Raw genomic sequence first — 21,972 nt, forward strand, 5'->3', positions numbered from 1 at the left:
CAAAATCGCATGGTTTACGTTTCTTATGGCCACACTTGAACATGCCCAGATGATGTAACCATGAGCTGGTATGACCTGAAGTCTGTTTTAATTCTGTGGGAGACAGGATGGAAGCCAAAGTAGGGCTCTTCTTGTAGGAACACCTAACACCTTGTTTTACAGTTTCAACCAACTTCTCGTCAGCTGCCAATAGTGGGAAATGTTTCCTGACTATGTCGCAGATTTGAGAATATTGTGTACTAAAGGTTGTCACAAAATGTACACCTAGAAAATCTCTGTGTGTGTTGGCAGGTTTGTCCACCAAAAGTTGGTCCCTGTCCAGTTGGTCTACAGCTAATCTAGCCTGTCTAATGTGGCCACGTGTATATTTCCTCTCTTTTAGTCTCTTCTCTAGACAAACAGCCTCCTGCACATAATCCTCGTTATTGCTACAATTTCTTTTAAGCCGGGTAAACTGGCCTTTTGCAACAGCATATGAGGTATTTTTAGGGTGGCAGCTGGAGGCGTGCAGGAGGGTGTTGCCTGAGATAGGTTTACGGTACACTTTTGATACAATGTTACCACTTCTATCACCTGTAAGGCATAAGTCTAGATAATTGATGGAGTATCTGTCAGTGGTGTATGTAAAACTCAAGTTTAAATTGTTTTTATTGATCATGTCGATGAAGTTCTTAATGTCTGCAGGAGGACCTGACCAGATAAGAAGGAGGTCGTCAATATAGCGTTTAAAGAAACAAATGTGGGACCTGAATGGGTTGCTATGGTCAAAGATGTTTTCTAGCTCCCATTTGCCAAGAAATAAGTTAGCATAAGAGGGGGCATATTTCGCCCCCATGGCTGTGCCACATCTTTGTACATAGTATTTGCCTTCAAATGTAAAAAAGTTGTGAGTCAGTAGGAACTCAAGAATTCTTAGAATATATTTTTGGAAATCTGATGTATATTCTGTGTGTGTTGCCAAATAATATCTTACTGCTTCAATACCCTTGTTGTGTGGGATCCTAGAATATAGTGAGACTACATCAACCGAGAGCCAATAGTGGTTGGTTTGCCATTTTGTATTGGTTAGAAGATTTAGTATGTGTTTTGAATCCCTCGTATATGAAGGTAGTTGGTGAACCAATGGCTGCAAGATGGCATCCAACCACTGGGACAATCTTTCAAAGATAGAATCGATACCGCTGACTATAGGGCGGCCTTGTACGTTGTGAAGGGACTTATGAACCTTAGGGAACATATGGAAGACTGGGATTCTTGGGTATTTTACATAGAGATAGTCAGCTGTGTTTTCATCTAAGAAACCATGTTCAACGCCATCATCTAGTATATCAAATAAGAGCTTCTTATACTCATTTGTTGGATTTCTGGGAAGGATCAAGTAGTCAGTGGGGATATTTAGTTGTCTGTGTGCCTCTGATATGTAATCCTGCCTATCAAGTACTACAACGGTACCTCCCTTATCTGATGGGCGGATTACTAAGTCAGATCTTTGCTGTAAAGACCTGAGTGCTTCTGTCTGTTTTTTAGTCAGATTTTTAGTTGTTCGTTCAGTGGTCTCTTTTAATTTGTGCAAATCAGATTCTACTCGTGCATGGAATGTTTCGATTATAGGTCCTCTGTTTTGTATTGGATAAAAAGTAGATTTATTTCTAAATGAGTGTGCCCTATTGAGTGTTCCTGATATTGTGTTGCTCTCAATTGCTAAATTTTGTAGGGATATGAGGTCACATGTTTCTGAAAAGGTATTTATGCCTGTAGTAGATGTAGTGTGAAAACTATCTGGTTCGAAAATTGGTGTCTCCTGAGCGGTATCTGCAAAATATTTTTTTAAAGTAATATTCCTGACAAATTTGTTGATATCTATGAGTGTCTGGAATATATCAAAGTTTGTAGTGGGTGCAAAACCTAAACCTAAGGAGAGTACATCTATTTGATCTTGAGTAAGTGTAGCTGAAGATTGATTAACTACACTGTTCATTTGTATTTGGTCAATGTGCGGTTTCCCCGTACTGGATATCTCTCTTGGTTGTTGGCCTGCATCCCCCCTATACCCTCTGTCTGGGGGTCCATAGGAAAAACCTGATTCAGTAGTGTCTTCTAGCACTACCAAGTCTTGTTAGAATAAATGACTGAACATACCTTAAGCAGTATAAGCCTGCAAACTGTTAACCAAACATTATTTTTAAGCTATTATCATCACTTTAGTTAGATATCATCATACAAATAATTAATTAATTAATTTTTTTAAGGTTTAAATATTATAAATCACAATTAAAATTAATTTATTGCACCTTATCACGTTTTATACTTAATTTTTTAGAGATATCAATATCCAGATTGCTATTTCAGCGCCCCTTCTTACCCCACCCTCTTTTTTCTAATACTTATGGTAGTCATTTGTGAGAAGACTACACTAGTGAAGGAGGCTATATCTGGAGTGAGACATACTGTTCAATATCTTTTCCATACATAGGGGTTCATTCTTTGCAAAATATGAGAATGCTTTCTCTCCCATATGAATTTTCTGATACACAATAAGTTGTAACTTCTGAGCAAAACTTTTCCCACATTTATAACATGAAAAGGATTTCTCTCCTTTATGAATTCTCTAGTGTAACAAGAATATATTTCAGAGCAAAACATTCCCCACATTCAATATATAAAAATGCTTTCGAATAAAACACTTCACACATTCAGCACATTAAAATGCTTTTTCTCCTCTATGAGTTTTCTGATGTGCAATTAGATGTGATTTCTGAGCAAAATGCTGTATCTCCTGAATGAATTTTCTGATGTCTAATAGGTGATTTCTGAGAAAAATATTTCCCATATTCAGCACATGAAAATACTTTCTCTCCTATATGAATTTTCTGTCTATTAAGATTTGATTTGTCAGTAAAAGAAAAAAAAATTCCAACATTCAGAACATGAAAATTATTTCTCTCCTGTATGAATTTTCTGGGCACAATAAAATGTGATTTCTAAGTAAACCACTTCCCACATTCAGAACATGAAAATGCTTTCTCGCCTGTATGAATTTTCTGTTTACCAAGATTTGATTTCTGAATAAAACATTTCCAACATTCAGAAGATGAAAAAGCCATTCTCTCCTGTATGAATTTTCTGATGTCTAATAAGACGTGATTTCACAGCAAAACATTTCCCACATTCAGAACATGAAAATGCTTTCTCTCCTGTATGAATTTTCTGATGTGTAATAAGCTCTGATTTCTGAATAAAACACTTCCCACATTCAGAACATAAAAATGCTTTCTCTCCTGTATGAATTTTCTGATGTCTACTAAGTTGTGATTTGACAGTAAAAAATTTCCCACATTCAGAACATGAAAAGACGTTCTCTCCTGTATGAATTTTCTGATGTGTAACAAGAGCTGATTTATGAATAAAACACTTCCCACATTCAGAACATGAAAATGCTTTCTCTCCTGTATGATTTTTCTGATGTGTAACAAGAGCTGATTTCTGAATAAAACACTTCCCACATTCAGAACATGAAAATGCTTTCTCTCCTGTATGAATTTTCTGATGTCTTCTAAGCTGCGATTGGTCAGTAAAACACTTCCCACATTCAGAACATGAAAATGCTCTCTCTTGTGTATGGACCGTCTGATGTCTACTAAGATGTGATTTGACAGTAAAAAATTTCCCACATTCAGAACATGAAAAGGCGTTCTCTCCTGTATGAATTTTCTGATGTCTAATAAGACGTGATTTCACAGCAAAAAATTTCCCACATTCAGAACATGAAAATGTTTTCTCTCCTGTATGAATTTTCTGATGTGTATTACGATCTGATTTATGAATAAAACACTTCCCACATTCAGAACATGAAAATGCTTTCTCTCCTGTATGAATTTTCAGATGTGTAATAAGACTTGATTGCAAAGCAAAGCACTTCCCACATTCAGAACATAAAAAGGCTTTCTCTCTTGTATGAACTTTCTGATGTGTAATAAGACGTGATTTCAAAGCAAAACATTTCCCACATTCAGAACATGAAAAGGCTTTCTCTCCTGTATGAGTTTTCTTATGTCTTAAAATATTTGATTTCCTGGTAAAAAAAATTCCATATTCAGAACCTATATTTTCCACGTTGCTTCTTTGATTTTGAAGAAGATTGAAACAAGTATCTGTATTTTCACCATGGCTAGGACTAGGATTACTGCAGTTTGTAAATTCACCTGTTGATAAGATATACAATGGGATTAATGTTAGTTATTAAATACATTTTTTATTATATTTTGAGGACATTTCAACTGTTATGAGTGTCTACCACAAGAGTAAGAGGTAGGCTATGACCGTTGCACCTTTCCCTAGCTTCATGCTAATGCTTAAAGGGATATAGATATAACATTGTTGTTTTATTATTCAGATAGAGCATACATTTTTTTTTAAAGTTTCCAATTTACTTTTATGTCCATTTAATGGCAGTTTAGTAGACATTAAAGAATTTTTTTTATTTTATTGCAAACAAAGAAATCCTGTAACAAATATATTTTCAGAAGATCTCATATTTAAATATTATACAGATGTAGCAAAACATATAAGAATCTCTTATACAAATCTCTAACAAACACCTATCCAATTATTAGCAATAACAAAAACAAAAATCAACTAAACGCGATATAGCAACTAATACAACATCTTTCATCTGCCACTACCTTAGGTTTACTAAATGTGCTTTTATAAAATATAATATGTTTTTTTTAAAACCTTTAAATAGTTAACCCAGCATACAAAAAGTTTTCAAGTCTATTTAAAGTATAATTTATGACTAATATCTTTCACTAACTATCTAGTGACATAGAATTGTCTTACATTACAAAAGATAGGATTTCTTTTATCTATTGAAAACTTAAAATATGTTTCTTGTCTACAAAATAAAATATGGTAAACAAAATTTGTCTATAAATCTAAGACATCAAAAATTATTTTCTGTAATGTTAATATCATAACGCAATATCAACTTTAAAAAAATATTACAATTTGGACCAAAACTGAAAACTATTTGAAAAAATATAATTTATGTAAGAACTTACCTGATAATTTATTTCATGGTGGTGAGACTCCATGAGCTTTTACTGATGGGATATACATTCCTACCAGGAGGAGGCAAAGTTTCCCTCAAAAGCCTATAAATACCCCACCCACTTCACTCATATTTCAGTTTAACGTATAGCCAAGATGTGAGGTGTTAAGGAGCAAAAGCATAAAAAAAGAAGAGGAACAGGAAAAAAAGATGTGCTTTTTTAAAAATAACCCAAAAATTAAGAACTTGGGTGGTCCTCGTGGCCTCTCACCACCATGAAAGAAATTAATTTATCAGGTAAGTTCTTACATAAAAACATAATTTATGTAAGAACTTACCTGATAAATTAATTTCTTTCATATTGGCAAGAGTCCATGAGCTAGTGACGTATGGGATATACATTCCTACCAGGAGGGGCAAAGTTTCCCATACCTCAAAATGCCTATAAATACACCCCTCACAACACCCACAATTCAGTTTAACGAATAGCCAAGAAGTGGGATGATAAGAAAGGAGCAAAAGCATCAACAAGGAATAATTGTGCTTTATACAAAAAAATCATAACCACCACAAAAAAGGGTGGGTCTCATGGACTCTTGCCAATATGAAAGAAATGAATTTATCAGGTAAGTTCTTACATAAATTATGTTTTCTTTCATGTAATTGGCAAGAGTCCATGAGCTAGTGACGTATGGGATAGCAAATACCCAAGATGTGGAACTCCACGCAAGAGTCACTAGAGAGGGAGGGATAAAATAAAGACAGCCAATTCAGCTGAAAAAACAATCCACAACCCAAATCAAAAGTTTTAATCTTTATAATGAAAAAAACTGAAATTATAAGCAGAAGAATCAGACTGAAACAGCTGCCTGAAGTACTTTTCTACCAAAAACTGCTTCTGAAGAAGAAAAAACATCTAAATGGTAGAATTTAGTAAAAGTATGCAAAGAAGACCAAGTTGCTGCTTTGCAAATCTGATCAACAGAAGCTTCATTCTTAAAAGCCAAAGAAGTAGAAACTGACCTAGTAGAATGAGCCGTAATCCTTTGAGGCGGGGATTTACCCGACTCCACATAAGCATGATGAATCAAAAGCTTTAACCAAGACGCCAAAGAAATGGCAGAAGCCTTCTGACCTTTCCTAAACCCAGAAAAGATAACAAATAGACTAGAAGTCTTTCTGAAATCTTAGTAGCTTCAACATAATATTTCAAAACTCTGACCACATCCAATGAATGTAAGGATCTTTCCAAAGAATTCTTGGGATTTAGGACACAAGGAAGGAACAATAATTCCTCTATTAATGTTGTTAGAATTCACAACTTGAGGTAAAAATTTAAATAAAGACAGCAAAACCACCTTATCCTGATGAAAAATCAGAAAAGGAGACTCACAAGAAAGAACAGATAATTCAAAAACTCTTCTAGCAGAAGAGATGGCCAAAAGGAACAATACTTTCCATGAAAGTAATTCAATGTCCAAAGAATGCATAGGCTCAAACGGAAGAGCCTGTTAAGCCCTCAGAACCAAATTAAGACTCCAAGGAGGAGAAATTGGCTTAATGACAGGCTTGATACGAACCAAAGCCTGAACAAAACAATGAATATCAGAAAGATTAGAATTTTTTTTCTGTGAAACAGCACAGAAAGAGCAGAGACTTGTCCTTTCAATGAACTTGCAGACAAAACCTTATGAAGAAACTATAAAATCCTAGGAATTCTAAAAGAATGCCAAGAGAAATTATGAGAAGAGCATCATAAGATGTAAGTCTTTCAAACTCGATAATAAATCTTTCTAGACACAGATTTACAAACCTGCAACATAGTATTAATCACTGAGTCAGAGAATCCTCTATGACTAAGCACTAAGCGTTTTAATTTCTATACCATCAAATTTAATAATTTGATTTCCTGATGGAAAAAACGAATCTTAAGATATAAGGTCTGGCCTTAATGGAAGTGACCAAGGTTGGCAACTGTACATCCGAACAAGAACCATATACCAAAACCTGAGCAGCCATGCTGGAGCCACCAGCAGCACAAACGATTGCTCCATGATGATTTTGAAAAATCACTCTTAAAAAGAAGAACCAGAAGGAGCAAAAATATAGGCAGATTGATAACTCCAAGGAAGTGTCAATGCATACACTTTTTCCACCTGAGGATCCCCGGACCTGAAAAGGTACCTGGGAAGTTTTCTTGTTTAGATGAGATGCCATCAGAACTATTACTGGAAACCCTCACATCAGAACAATTTGAAAAAACACATCGGGTAAAGAGACCATTCTCCTGGATGTAAAGCTTGATTGACAGAGATAATCCGCTTCCCAATTGTCTAAACCTGGGATATGGACCGCAGAAATTAGACAGGAGCTGGATTTAGCCCAAGCAAGTATCCAAGATACTTCTTTCACAGCTTAAGGACTGAGAGTCCCATCCTGATGAATGGCATACGCCACAGTTGTGACATTGTCTGTCTGAAAAACAATAACGTCTCTCTCATCAAAAAGAAGCCAAAACTGACGAACTCTGAGAATGCACGGAGTTCCAAAATATTGAATGGTAATCTCGCCTCCTGAGATTTCCAAACCCCTTGTGCTGACAGAGATCCCCAGACAGCCTCCCAACCTAAAAGACTCGCATCTGTAGTAATCAAGGTCCAGGTTGGATGAATCGAAGAGACCCGTAGAACTATATGATGGTGATCTAACCACCAAGTCAAAGATAGTTGAATATTGGAATTCAAAGATATTAAAAATTATATCCTAGAATCCCTGCACCATTAATTCAGCATAAAAAACTGGAAAGGTTTCATATGAAAATGAGCAAAGGGAATTGAATCCAATGCTGCAGCCATGAGACCTAAAACTTCCATGCATATAGCTACTGAAGGAAATAATAGAGACTGAAGGTTCAGACAAACTGAACCCAATATAATTGTCTCCTGTCTGTTAGAGACAAAGACATTGACACAATCTATCTGGAAACCTAAAAAAGGTGACCCTTGACTGAGCAACCAAGGATCTTTTGATAAAAAGATCCTCCAACCATGTCTAAGAAGAAACAACAAAAGTTGAATTGTATGAGATTCTGCAGAACGAAAAGACTGAGCCAGTACCACGAGATCGTCCAAATAAGGAAACACTGAGAACCTTGAAAAGATTCTCAGAGCTGTCGCCAGACCAGAAGGAAAAGCAACAAATTGGTAATGCTTGTCAAAAAAAAGAGAATCTCAGAAAATGAAAAATAATCTGAATGAAAACAGAAGAAGATATGCATCTATTGTATCTATTGTAAACAAATAATGCCCTTACTGACCAAAAAGGCAGAATAGACTATATAAACACCATTCTGAAAGAAGGAACTCTTATATGACAAATCTTAAAGATTTTCTATCTTTGGGACAATGAATAGTTTTGAACAAAACCCCAAACCCTGTTCCTGAAATGGAACTGGTATGAATACCCCTGATAACTCCAGGTCTGAGCAGCGCCTTGAGACCCCAACGGGTAACCAGCCGCGCCTCACAAGTACCCAACACATACAGGTCTGAAACATACTTCAGAAAAGTGTGAGCCTTTACTGGAATAGCTGAAATTTGCTAGAGAGAAAAAAACTTCTCACAGGCGGTTTTACTCTGAATCCTATTCAGTACCCCAATCTAAGAAGTTTGGACCAAATTGAACCAAACAAATTTAAAAAAGTCAAAACCTGCCCCTTACCAGCTAAGCTGGAATAAAAAAAACGCACCTACATGCAAATTTGGGGGGCTGACTTTGAACTTTTAAATAGCTTAAATTCATTCCATGTTGAAGAAAGCTTCCAATTATAAACATGTTACTTGGGGAAGAATTAGGATTCTGTTCCTTATTAAGAACAAACTAATTTAAGCTTAAGATTTACTCTTAGAACTCAATCTTGAAGCAACAAAAAACTCCCTTCCCCAGAGTAACAGTTGGAAAAAATTGAATCCAATTGTGAACCAAATAATTGATTACCTTGGAAAAAAAGAAATATGAATTTTAGAAATCAAATTAGCATTCCAAGATTATGTCACAAAGTTCTTCTAGCTAAAAATAGCTAAAGACATAGATTAAACCTCAATTGTGAAAATATCAAAAAAATTACGACACAAATGAAATTATTAGCATGTTGATCAACTTAACAATGCTAAAACAAATAATAATTCGATACTTGTTGCACTAAAGTATACAACCAGAAAGTTGAAGCATTTGCAACATCAGCCAAATAAATTGCAGGCCTAAGAAAAGGACCTGAAATAAAATAATTTTCCTTCAATAAGATACAAGTTTCCCATCTGAAGGAAAAAAATAAATACTATTTTCTATAGAAATAGTAGAATGTTTAGCAAGAGTAGAGATAGCCCCATTAACTTTGGGGATCTTCCTCAAAACTTTAAACTAACTGCCGGCAAAGGATACAATTTAAAAACCTTAAAGAAGGAATAAAAGAAGTCCCAGACCTATTCCATTCCCTAGTATCATGAACTGGGAAAAAAACGTCTGAAGAAACCACAGGAGGTTAATGAGCAGAATTTAAATGTTAGCTAGTCTTAAATCAAAAGAACTAGACTCCACAATATCCAATATAATCAACACCTTTTCAACAACGAATGTACTCTATTTAAAAATAAAAAAGTAGCTTTGTTAGTGTCAAATATCTGATGAAGTATATTCTAAATGAGAAAAAACATCATCAGAGAAGGATAATTCAGTATGTTGTTGGTCATTTAAAAATTCATCAACTAAATGAGAAGTTTAAAAAAGACCTATAAATTTTATTAGAAGGCGGGATGTCAGACAAAGCCTTTAGGATAGAATCAGAAAAACAATTTTCATAGATTCCTAGGTCTATCTTGTACATTAGATGTAAAAAGAATAGCAATAGATAATGCATAAATACTAATGGACTCTGCATGTAAAAGTTTATCATGATAACTTATTACAAACCATAGCTAAAGATAAAATTCATAAAATTAAAATAAATGAACTTAGCTTTGGTAGGACCGATATCAGTCATCAGGAATCCAACCGTATTTTCTGATACAGGAACAGTTTTTGGAATATCTTGCAATATGTAATAGAAAAACAACATATAAAGCAAAATTATCAAATTCCTTAAATGACAGTTTCAGGAATGGGAAAAAATGCAAACAGAACAACCCTCTAGAAACCAGAAGCAACTAAAAAGTGAGACTTAAATAATGTAAAAAAACTGGCGCCAAGTATGACGCCCACATATTTTTTGGCGCCAAAAACGTCTGTAATAAACACGAGAGTCAAAAATGACGCAACTACATGAAAACTTCCGGCGTCAACTACGACGCCGGAAATTACGTCATTGACGTCAGACAAACGTCAATCTCACGCCAAAAAAGTCTCGCGCCAAAAATGACGCAATAAATTCTAGCATTTTTTGCACCCGCGAGCCTAACAGCCCGCAATTTATGTTTAAATATTTTTATTAACAAATCACTAGTACACTTACAATACGAAAGGAAAAATAAAAGAAAATAATTTTTCCAGCCAAAATTTCAATGAGACATATTTTAGAATATTAGGAGATAACAATTCTAAAATATACAAATAATATTCCCCCCGATACCTCCTATATAACTTAAAGTACTTCACATGTCCCAGAGAAACAACTCGGATTGTAGAGGACCCTGCAATAGAAATCAAGTTTCAGACTCTACAAATTGGTCATCTGTTTCTGGACTCTACTCCGGGAAAGTTATAAGTTATAACTTATAACAAAAATAGTCACGTGAACTCTTTACCTAATGATAAACCCAAAAAGAGTAATGTAGGCTGAAGGTTTCTTATCTATAGTAGTGATCAAGTAAAATGTTTTAGATAAAAACAAATAACTTTTCCTAGATCCCCTTTCAAGTGATTAGGGTCCAGGGAGGACAGGGAGGGGGGGAGGGGAAAGAAGGGGGGGAGGGGAAGAGAGTGTCTCCACTCCCGGCGATCCTCCGAGCCTCACGGATACTGTCTAGGTGCAATGTTTAGGAGTCAGAGCTAGCCACCCGTTTAGGTCTGGGAGGTGTTGAGTTACTAATCCAATAGTACCATATCCTCTGAAAAGAAGCCCTATTATTTAACGTGTCCGCTGCAGTTTCATACATAGTATAGGTGTAGCCTATTTTGTTGTATACTTCCGACCATGAGGGTGATCCCACCTTCCAATATTTTGCAATGCAGATCCTTGTCACTGTACAAAGGATTCTAATGAATGTATTAAGATATCTATGGAATTTGTCTATGTGTTCGTGTAGCAATGCCTGTTGAATGGTAAGTGTGACCTCTTCCTCCAGCAATCGGCTAATCAAAGCGGATAGGTTCTGCCAGATCCCCTGAATCTCTCAGTCCCACCACATGTCTATAGGACCCTAATTCACTGCATCCTCTATAGCATAAGTTACTGCCATTCGGTTGCATATGAGCTGTCCTCATTGGGGTCAAATACCATCTAAATATAGTCTTCATGACATTTTCTTTTAAATCCATACTAATTAGGCCCCTATCAGCTCCTTGTATCATTTACTCCCATTCCTGTATTTCTTTACTCATATTCAGGTCTTTCTCCCATGCTCCTATAACTGTGGATTTAGTCCTGTTTTGGGGTGTTTGTAGTGCTATGTATATTCTAGAAATATTATGTTTAACCCTGATAGGACCCGTGCCACAGGCCTCTAATACCGTAGATTGTCCACTCTTTGATTTTAACAAAAAAGAGTGCAAGGAGGAGCGTAATTGAAGGTATAGGTACCAGTGTAATTTTATAGGTGTAAGCTTTGACTGTAGTTGGGTGAAGGGAAGTAACTGTCCCCTCTGCACCACATCCATCATTCTATAAAGTCCCTTGTTTTCCCACTTAGCAACCAATCTGCGAGAGTCACCCGATAGAAAGCATCTAATTGGTGTCAGGAAGGAGGACTCAGGAAATAAGTCTGTTCTTTTAAGTGCCTGTGTCCAGGTCTTCATAGTCAAGTCTGAAGTATATGTCTTGGTATGTGTCTTAACAGAGTGTGGTGAGAGGTCCCATAGAATTGAGTCTCTTTCCTCCCACCCCCCTAAATCCCTCTCCAAAAATACCCATGTAGCCTCCTCCGACCTCCTCAGAAGACAGGACTCTTGGGCTAATCTCGCGGCCCTATAATATTCCAGAAGGTCCGGAGCTCCCACCCCTCCCGCCTTTCTACTCCTGCAGATGACTTGTTTCGCTATTCTAGTCGATTTTGGTCCCCTTATAAAAGTTAGTATTTCAGCTTGCATTTTAATAATATCTGTGTTAACTAGTTTAACGGGGAGGGCTCTGAAGAGGTATAGGATATGTGGGAGCAGGTTCATTTTAACTAATGCTACTCTTCCCATCCAGGAGAAACCACACACCCTCCATTTCAACAGATCTTTTCTAAACTGAGTAAGAAGTGGGGTGTAATTATATTTATATAACGATTGCATCTGTGTTGGGAGATTAATACCCAGATATCTAATTGCTTTTGTAGCCCATCTAAAGTCAAAATTAAGTTCAATTATTTTTCGTGTGTGTGGGGGAATGGCCACCGGAAGGAGTTCGCTCTTTTCCATATTTATTTTATACCCCGAGATATCTGAGAAATAGTTTAGTACCATATGTAAGTTAGGAAGTGAGATGAGTGGGTTGGTAATGGTGAGCAGAATATCATCCGCAAATAGTGTTACTTTGTATTCAGATTGGGCCACTCGGATTCCTGAGATGTCTGGATGAGCCCGAATTTTGGCCGCCAGCGGCTCAATGCAAAGGGCAAACAGTAGGGGCGACAGAGGGCACCCCTGTCTTGTCCCGTTCAGTATGGGAAAAAGAGTGGATCTATACCCCCCCGAAGTTACCTGGGCCCGTGGGTTCGAATATATTGCCTGCAGGGCAGTCATAAATGTGTCACCAAAGCCCAGTTCCCCCATGACCGCAAACATGTATTTCCAGTCTATCCTGTCAAACGCCTTCTCCGCGTCCAATGACAGGATCAGAGAAGGCGTTTGCGTACTTTCCAGATGGTGGACCAAATTAATCACTCGTCTTATGTTATCTGGGGCTTCCCTATTCTGTATAAACCCTACTTGATCGGGATGGACTAGGTGTGGCATGATTGGTTTAAGACGATTGGCCAAGGTTTTGGTAAAAATCTTAAGGTCTTGGTTAATTAGCGAGATGGGGCGATAGTTTTGGCATTTTTTATGATCCTTATCTGGCTTGGGGATAACTACTATTTTTGCATCCAATAGGTCCTGGGGGATGGGGTTGCCCTCCAGGATGAAGTTGCAGAGCTTGGTCAAGTGGGGGACAAGTGTTCTCTTAAAAAGTTTATAATATTCCCCCGGGAAACCGTCGGGGCCTGCTGCCTTTCCTGGTTTTAAATCCTTAATAGCTCTTGAGATCTCCTCAGGGGATATCGGGGCATCAAGGGTGTCCCTGTGCTCTGTCGTGAGGGAAGTCAGTTTGCAGTCACCCAAAAATGTCTCTGTTCGGGTCACTGTCGCTGTATTTTGTGTCACCTTTTTTCCATCATAAAGTTTACAATAAAAGCTAGTAAAGGTATCAACTATCTCCTGGGGATGAGAAGTCAAGACCCCTTTCTCTGTCTCTATTGAAGGTATAGCCGACGCCTTGTATCTTTCCCTAATCTTATGAGCCATATATCTGTCTGGCTTATTCACGTAGATAAAATAATGTGATTTAAGTCGCTGCACTGCTCTTGCTGCTTGTGAGTTTAAGATTGTTGCTAGGGATTGTTTTTTATCCTGGAGGATTTTTAACATCGCTGGGCTTGTTTCGATCTCTTTATGGAGTTGATCTATGTGGATTCTGTATTTCTTGTTAGTTTTGGCTTTGAGTTGACTACTGCTTTATGGGCTGCCCATGCGTATGTTGGGTTTGTGGTAGAGTCGGTATTAATGGTCCAGAATTCTGTCATGGCCCGTAGTAAGTCCTTGCAATCTTGGTTGTGTCTTAACAGGGTATTGTCATACGTCCATGTCCTACTTCTGTTGATATCCCTAAATCCCCCTAAGTTGACTGCAATTATAGAGTGGTCCAACCACACGCATGTGTGTATCCTCGAATTTTGAAGCATAGGTTGTAATACCTGGCTTAAGTAGATATAGTCAAGTCTAATGTAGGAATTGTGTGCAGCTGAGTAAAAAGTAGTGTCAGTTGTTGTACCGTATAGTGTGTTCCAAGTGTCTCTAAGAGTGTGTGGCATAAACGCGTCCTGTATAGCCTTGACGATGCGGTTATGTCTATGGTGTTTGGGAGTCATTGTTTTAGTGTTTGAGGGTTGAATAGGGGTCATTGTTATATTAAAGTCTCCTGCCAAGAGAATTTTAGTTTGTGACCACTCTGTCAGGAGATGGGCAACATAGGCAAAAAACGTATGCTGGTTATCATTGGGGGCATAAACATTACACAGGGTGACCTCGTTGTCCAGAATGCGTCCCCTCACTATCAAATATCTACCCTCAGGGTCAGCTAGTGTGCTATTGTGAATGAAGCCCACTGAGGAGTGGATTAGGATACCCCACGGGTCTTATTGGGTGCCGTGGCATGATAGTGTGTATTGAACTGTTTAGTCCAATATTTTGGCAGCTTATCTTTGAGGAAATGAGTTTCCTGTAAAAACACCAGGTTAGCGTCCAGTGTTCTATATTGGTTCATTGCTAATCTACGTTTAGTGTCTGTGTTAAGACCCCGTACGTTATGAGAGATCAGTCTAATCCTGGTGTTCATAGACATTTATAGTAGTTTGTGCTATTGTGTGAGGTAACTTGTATGTATATATGTTTGCAGCTTGTAACATAAATCACCTTACCCCAAAACTTCTGGTCTGATGTGGTGTGCTGTAGCCTGTGAGCCAGCATCTCGGAGGAATCGCCTAAGGAGGGGGAGAGGGGGGGAGGGAGCAAACAACAGAAAATCAGATAATCAACACATAACTGGTCCCCAACAGAAGGACGTTTTAACATTGTTTGAGAATGTCTTATGGGTCGAGTGGTATCCACTAAACCTTGAACTTTGGGGAGGTGACCATACACCTCTTCAGAATGTCAACAGAATGAGAACTGTCGCAGAACATGTCTTCCTCGTAACCCACCAGGGTTATTGATGATAAGAGTGCTGTCTATATGTAGAAGGTCCACAAGCCCACCCAACTTGGATAGGCAATAGGGATCATTCCCTCAGCATAGTTAGCAGTAATTGAATTATAAAGTGTCTTAATTGTAGCTAACCGCTCTGAGTTTTTTTACCTCCTGTCTCATATTGATTGAAGATGAGGAGAAATAGAAGAGAAGATACTTCATGATACCTTGTCTCTGGTTTCACTTGTTTTTTGCCTCTTGTGGCTGACCTTCTGCCAGGCCAGTTGGGGACCAGCACCTGCCGAGCTGCCTATCCGTGATGTTAGTGGATCCTGCTCCGGAAGGGCCGGAGGGTCCAAGCCTAATATCCCACACACCTCCGGGATGTCTACTTGATCCTTGATGGTTATAGTTTTTGAGTCTTTGAGAATTTTTAGGGCAAAGGGGAACCCCCATCTGTAAGGAATCTGTTGTTTGCGTAGAATGTTAGTTAAGGGTCTCAGCGAGCCTCTTCGTTGTAGGGTGCTGTTACGGTACCGACAAGATACCAAGGGTTAATACCAGATGAACAATGTCCTGAATAGGGGATCAGCAACTCACAACCCAACCAGTTCCCCCCCTCAAACATGAGACCAGGCTCCACATTGAAGGTAAAAACAGAATGTACTTTATTGAAGGCCATATGCCCAGTATTTATGCAGGTCTGACCCCAGATGGGGGGTTGAAAGAATATTGTACATTAGATAGAGGGAAAACGCCCTTTGACAGGCCACAATAGAATTACATTACTTAAGCAGATAAGCAAGTTAAACACAAGAAAACAATCCTTATCACCAACAGTCTGACTCTGGAGGTGATTAAACAATGTGAATGTGTATCACTAAACTTAATTACAGTACACAATAGCTGAGGCTAGCAAACCTGTCTTTAGAAAATAGCTTCTTAAAGCTGAACAAAGTTAACTCTTTCAGTACTGACAGAAGGGTCTGTCACATAGCTCCCCCCTTGTGGAACACTCCGGAAGACCCGGCTTGACTCTTTGGCGGGTCAACCTGGGGATGACCGGACTAGGAGGTGGTAGGCATGTCAGTTTGCCGGGACAATCCATCTGTATTCCCGTTATGAGAGAGAATTCCTGCCCGTATAAATAAGGGTTCAACTTCTTCAGTGCCCAGACCAGGGCTAAACAGTCCTTCAAAATCTCATCAGCTTCTTTACGCGTTTTTTGTACCTGTTCTTTATAGGTATCCACAATCCCTTCATACTGACATAGGGTGCCCTTGAGTTGCTGCACCTCACTATGAGCCAGCGTCAGCTTCTCCTCAAGTGTCGCTAAGTTTGTCTTTAATGTTTCATGTCCCACTCTCAAGCTGGTGTTTTCTGCAGTCTGTCGGTGCAGCTTGTCTAGCAGAGATTCCCGTTCTAAACGTGCCTTTTCCTCTGCGCTCCTCTTCTCCTTCATCAGCGCATTGTAACGGGACTTCAATGTATCAATAGCGGATAGAGATTTACTGAGCTCAGCGTCCTGGGGCTCAGCAGCAGGTGGGTCAGTCTCTGTGACACGGATCTGGGCACTGGTAGTCACAGGGTTAACATCGGTGGGACCCATGGGAGCATAGGCAGAAACAAGGGGGGCCAAGTTATTTCCAAGGAGAACATCAGCAGGTAAGTCCTTCTTGACCCCCACATTCACAGGTCTAGCGCCCCCTCCCCAATCCAAATGTACCCTGGCAACAGGTAGGCGGAACACAGCGCCCCCTGCTACCCTCACAGCCACAGTGTCTCCAGTGTGCTGTTTCTCAGACACCAAGTTCTTTTGAAGCAAGGTCATGGTAGCACCAGTATCCCGTAGACCACTGACCTCCTTCCCATTCACTTTAACCAGTTGCCGGTTATTCCGGTGGGCAGCTTGCACGGGGTCTGCTTTATGTTGGATGCCCCACTATTCTTGCTCCTCTACGTAGTGGGCCACAGGCTGAGGGTTACGTGGGATTTTACCGGCGGGTCTTCTCCAGGACTGTGCTTGGTTCGCTGCGTTTAGGGGACACTCTGTTCTTTTGTGCCCTAGTTGCTTACATCCAAAGCACCGAATAGGTTGTGAGTAGCCCCGCGAATTGAACCGGGCTCTCTGAGGGTAGGTCGTGGCCGGAGGCCGTGTGGTATAGCGGTGCACCGGGGGTTGGTAACTGGCAGCTGCTGGGGTGACTGGGGGTCTGTACTCCACTCTAGCAGGGGGCTTAGTGGTTGCAGTGTCCAGTTTGTGGGCATCCGTATACTCATCTGCCAGGCGAGCAGCTTCATGCAGGGTGGAGGGTTTACGGTCCCGAACCCACTCTAACTCCTGCGGATAACTTGTCAAAGCAATGTTCCAACAGGAATAGCTGCAGCACCTCTTCCCCAGATACGGCTTGGCACCCCGCTATCCAGTGAGCTGCTGTGCGGTGCACCTTACATGCCCACTCAACGTAGGAATCTCCAGCTAGCTTAACAGTGTCTCTGAACCTTCTCCGGTATGCCTCCGGTGTAACCGCATACCTGGAGAGCAGAGCCTCTTTTACAGTATTATAATCCCCGACTTCCTCATCTGGAATGGCCCGAAAAGCCTCACTGGCCCGGCCGGATAATTTTCCGGATAATATCGTGACCCAGTCCTCTGCGAGTACCTTGTGTAGTGCACATTGCCTCTCAAAATCCGCAAGGTACCCATCAATCTCTCCTTCTGTTTCCAGGAAGTTTTTAAAAGCTGCAAAATTTACTTTTCCCTTTTTCACTGGGGTTCCTGTGACTTGGGCTGCTGCAGCGCCTCTTTGGCGAAGTAGGTTGGCCTCCACAGCTGCTATGACCCGGTCGATAATTTCCGCAGATGGGTTGGGGCCATAATGTGCCAGTCTTATTTTGACAGCCCGGTCAAAGCTTGCTTCTTCGGGGGTTCTGTCTGATATGCTGGGCCCATTGGTTCCTACGGTCCCTGGTACTCTTTCCATCTTGGTCAGTGTTGTAATAATCCCCCTCTTCCTGAGGTTACTGGCTTGTGTAGTTGCTCTTCTGGGCGTTAAGGATCATCCCGACGCTTGCCACCAATTGTTACGGTACCGACAGGATACCAAGGGTTAATACCAGATGAACAATGTCCTGAATAGGGGATCAGCAACTCACAACCCAACCAGTTCCCCCCTCAAACATGAGACCAGGCTCCACATTGAAGGTAAAAACAGAATGTACTTTATTGAAGGCCATATGCCCAGTATTTATGCAGGTCTGACCCCAGATGGGGGGTTGAAAGAATATTGTACATTAGATAGAGGGAAAACGCCCTTTGACAGGCCACAATAGAATTACATTACTTAAGCAGATAAGCAAGTTAAACACAAGAAAACAATCCTTATCACCAACAGTCTGACTCTGGAGGTGATTAAACAATGTGAATGTTTATCACTAAACTTAATTACAGTACACAATAGCTGAGGCTAGCGAACCTGTCTTTAGAAAATAGCTTCTTAAAGCTGAACAAAGTTAACTCTTTCAGTACTGACAGAAGGGTCTGTCACATATGTCACAGGTGCGTAGGCTCAGGTCCTGAAAGAACTGTACTATATTACCCTGAAATTTGAATGTTGGGTTTTTCCTGGAGGCCCGCAGTATCTTTTCTTTGTCAGGGAAGAAGGTCATTTTGACTATTATATCCCTTGGGGGTAATCCGTTTTTGGTCTTAGCTTTGAGAGCTCTGTGTGCCCTTTCCACGTGGAATGTGTAATCAGGTGACCCTGTTATTTGACTGAAAAGCTGCGCAATGTATGCTGGAATATCTTTAGTAGTGACATCCTCTGGGATCCCCTTCAGCTTAATGTTATTTCGTCTGCTCCTATTCTCCAAATCTTCCATTTTGTCTTGTATTTCCTGTAGGAGCTGTTGTTGGCTGGAGACTGTTTGTGTTATATCATCTACATTTTCCACCATTGCATCCTTCTGATCTTCTAGTATGTCAATTCTATTTCCCATATCAGTGAGGTCAGATTTAATCTCAGCTAGACTCAATGTCATCGAAGTGTGTATGGAATCTATCTTCCCCCATAATTTTTCAAAATTATCCACTAGGTCTTTCTTAGATACTAGGGATTGTAGATCTGCCCTAGTGATAGGAGATTGATCTTCGGAGGTTGGTGTTAAAGGGACACTCAATCAAAATTAAACTTTCAGTATTCAGCTGGAGCATGCCATTTTAAACAACTTTCAAATTTACTTCCATTTAAAAAATGTGCACAGTCTTTTAATATTTAAAAATTTAGAGTCAACATCTCCTACTGAGCATGTGCAAGAATAAGTGTGTATGCATTTGTGAATGGCTGATGGCTGTCACATGGTATGTGTATGCATTTGTGATTAGCTGATGGCTGTCAAAATCTTCTGGAACTTAATATAATACTCATTTGAAGTTCAGACTAAGTGCTATTGAATTGTCTTGTTCACTTGCATTTGTTGATTATGCAACTATTCTTTGATGACTGGTCCTTTAAGGTTTGATCTGAGCCATTTCCTGCTTCCATGTCTCTAGCAGGTTTGGAGGGGTGGGAGGCTTTGAAGAAGGAAGATACTGTGTTAGGGGTACTAGGGTTTATTATTTTCTCTCCCTTCCCGCCTCTTCTTGTAGCCATCACAATGGTATATCAGTAGTTACTACTATTAGGTATGGTTGATATTGAAATCTTGAGGAGGGATAGTACTTCCGTCTTCTCTATGTAAGAATATAGGAAAGAGCAGCCCCAGAGGTACCCCTGGCAGTGTTAATAGATCAAAAGGGAGGAGGCAATTTTAGGTAATACAAAGGTATTCGTTAGCGGGTCCTCTTCATTTAAATGGTAATATGTGCTCTGCTATGTCTCCTTATAAGCATATGTAGAGGTAGATATCCCCTCTCTTTATTCCTAGAGATTACATACTGCTATGGCAAAAGTTGACTCTATATTCAATTCCTCCCCTTAATAGGCAGTTTAATAATATGTCCAATGTTGCAAGGAGTGAGTCTTAAGTATATCCCCTGAACAGATAAGTATAGATGGGAGCCACTTGGGACAGGCGGCTTGTAGTCTGCTAAGTGAACTATTATCTACTTTGGTATTGATCAGGAGACCAATGTTTGTGTTAGCTGTAGTTAATCTCTTAGTTCGAAGTTTCAAGATGATTCACTCTGAGCTATTGGTCTTTAGGGTGCAGAACCTGAGGTATGTAAGGTATAGTGGCCTGTAGTCATAATATTCTCTCTCCTCAGGCCATGCTGAGCCCAGTGCTGTCACTGAGAGAAGTTCTGTATTGCCTGTGTGATGCTCATTTTATATAGAGTAAATAGCAGGCTAAGGCCCTGGACTCAAGTATTAGGTTCTCCTCTAATCAGGCCCAGCTACTCATATGGGCCTAACTTATTGTCTCTGGAGGTATCCGCCTCTTATTAGGGCCTCAGAGCTACACCAATTATCCCATATGGCCCCCAAGACTGTTGCGTGAGGCTACTGTCGTGTTTCACTGGCTTATAGGGTATGTTTAGCTTGCAAGCGTGTGTATCTTACCTCCGGTGGTTAGCTGCTCTGTGCTCGCGGTAAAATGGCCGTTTTTCACACCAAACCAGGCTGGCGTTTGTGAGCAAGTCCTGACTTTTCCAGCTGGCCCCAATAGTCACTTCCACCCACCGGAGGGTGTTCCTAGTGTTCTCCCCTCAAACCGGTACTCCCCAGCTATGCAGTGTGGTTGTTCTCCTTAAGCTGCGTGTAGCCCCTGCTCACAGCCGGGTCCCGCAGTCGGACCAGTTGGTCCGTTATCGGCTGGGGTGCTGCTGTTCTACGGGTCTCCTCTCTGTTAAGTGGATTTTGTGTAGGCTGTGGATTTACTCCGGAGTGGAGTTCCTACCCCCCGGGGTGGAATGTTGATGGCTGCCAGTCACAAGTGCCCTGGCGTGGTGTAAAGAGGATTTTCCTCCCCGTTGCGGCAGCGCTCCTCTTCTTTAATTCAGGCAGGGGACACCTTGCAAATAGCTTGAGAGGATCTCTCACAATTTTTAAATATTAGACTGCCAAAATCTTAAATTAAAGCACTTTCTCTAATCTAAATGTCCGGAGCTCCTGAGAAGTGCGACTGAGCTGCACGGCAGTTAACTCCGCCCCCCAACAGCCCGCAATTTAAAGGAAAAAAGTCAATTGAAAATTTTAGGTAAGAAAAATATTTCATTCATATGCATTTTCCCAAAAAATGAAACTGACAGTCTGAAAGAAGGAAAATAAACTGATTGACCTGAATCATGGCAAATATGTATAAAAAGTATAAAACATATATTTAGAACTTTACATATAAAGTGCCAAACCATAGCTGAGAGTGTCATAAATAAAATAAGACTTACTTACCCAAAGACACTCATCTACATATAGTAGATAGCCAAACCAGTACTGAAACGAGAATCAGTAGAGGTAATGGTATATGGAATATAAGAGTATATCGTCGATCAGAAAAGGGAGGTAGGAGAAGAAATCTCTACGACCGATAACCGAGAACCTATGAAATAGATCCCCTAGAGGAAGACCATGGTATTCAAAAAGGCAATACTCTCTTCACATCCCTCTGACATTCACTGCACTCTGAGAGGAAAACCGGGCTTCAGCCTACTGCGAAGCACATATCAACGTAGAAATCTAGCACAAACTAACTTCACCACCTCCATGGGAGGCAAAGTTTGTAAAACTGAATTGTGGGTGTGGTGAGGGGTGTATTTATAGGCATTTTGAGGTTTGGGAAACTTT

The 21,972-nt window shown here is 39.9% G+C and overlaps 1 protein-coding gene across 1 annotated transcript in view; it reads right to left on the minus strand.

Annotated features, from left to right (window-relative positions):
• Positions 1-2,556: 2,556 nt before the first annotated feature.
• Positions 2,557-21,972, minus strand: part of LOC128657130 (gastrula zinc finger protein XlCGF26.1-like) — a 180,846-nt gene continuing 161,430 nt past the window's right edge. The window contains exon 9 of the mRNA XM_053711375.1: positions 2,557-4,202. Within this exon, the coding sequence (XP_053567350.1) occupies positions 3,085-4,202 (1,118 nt within the window). The 3' untranslated portion in view covers positions 2,557-3,084. The remainder of the gene's footprint in view (positions 4,203-21,972) is intronic.

This window comes from Bombina bombina, chromosome 4 (genome assembly GCF_027579735.1).
Source record: "Bombina bombina isolate aBomBom1 chromosome 4, aBomBom1.pri, whole genome shotgun sequence".
NCBI lineage: Eukaryota > Metazoa > Chordata > Amphibia > Anura > Bombinatoridae > Bombina > Bombina bombina.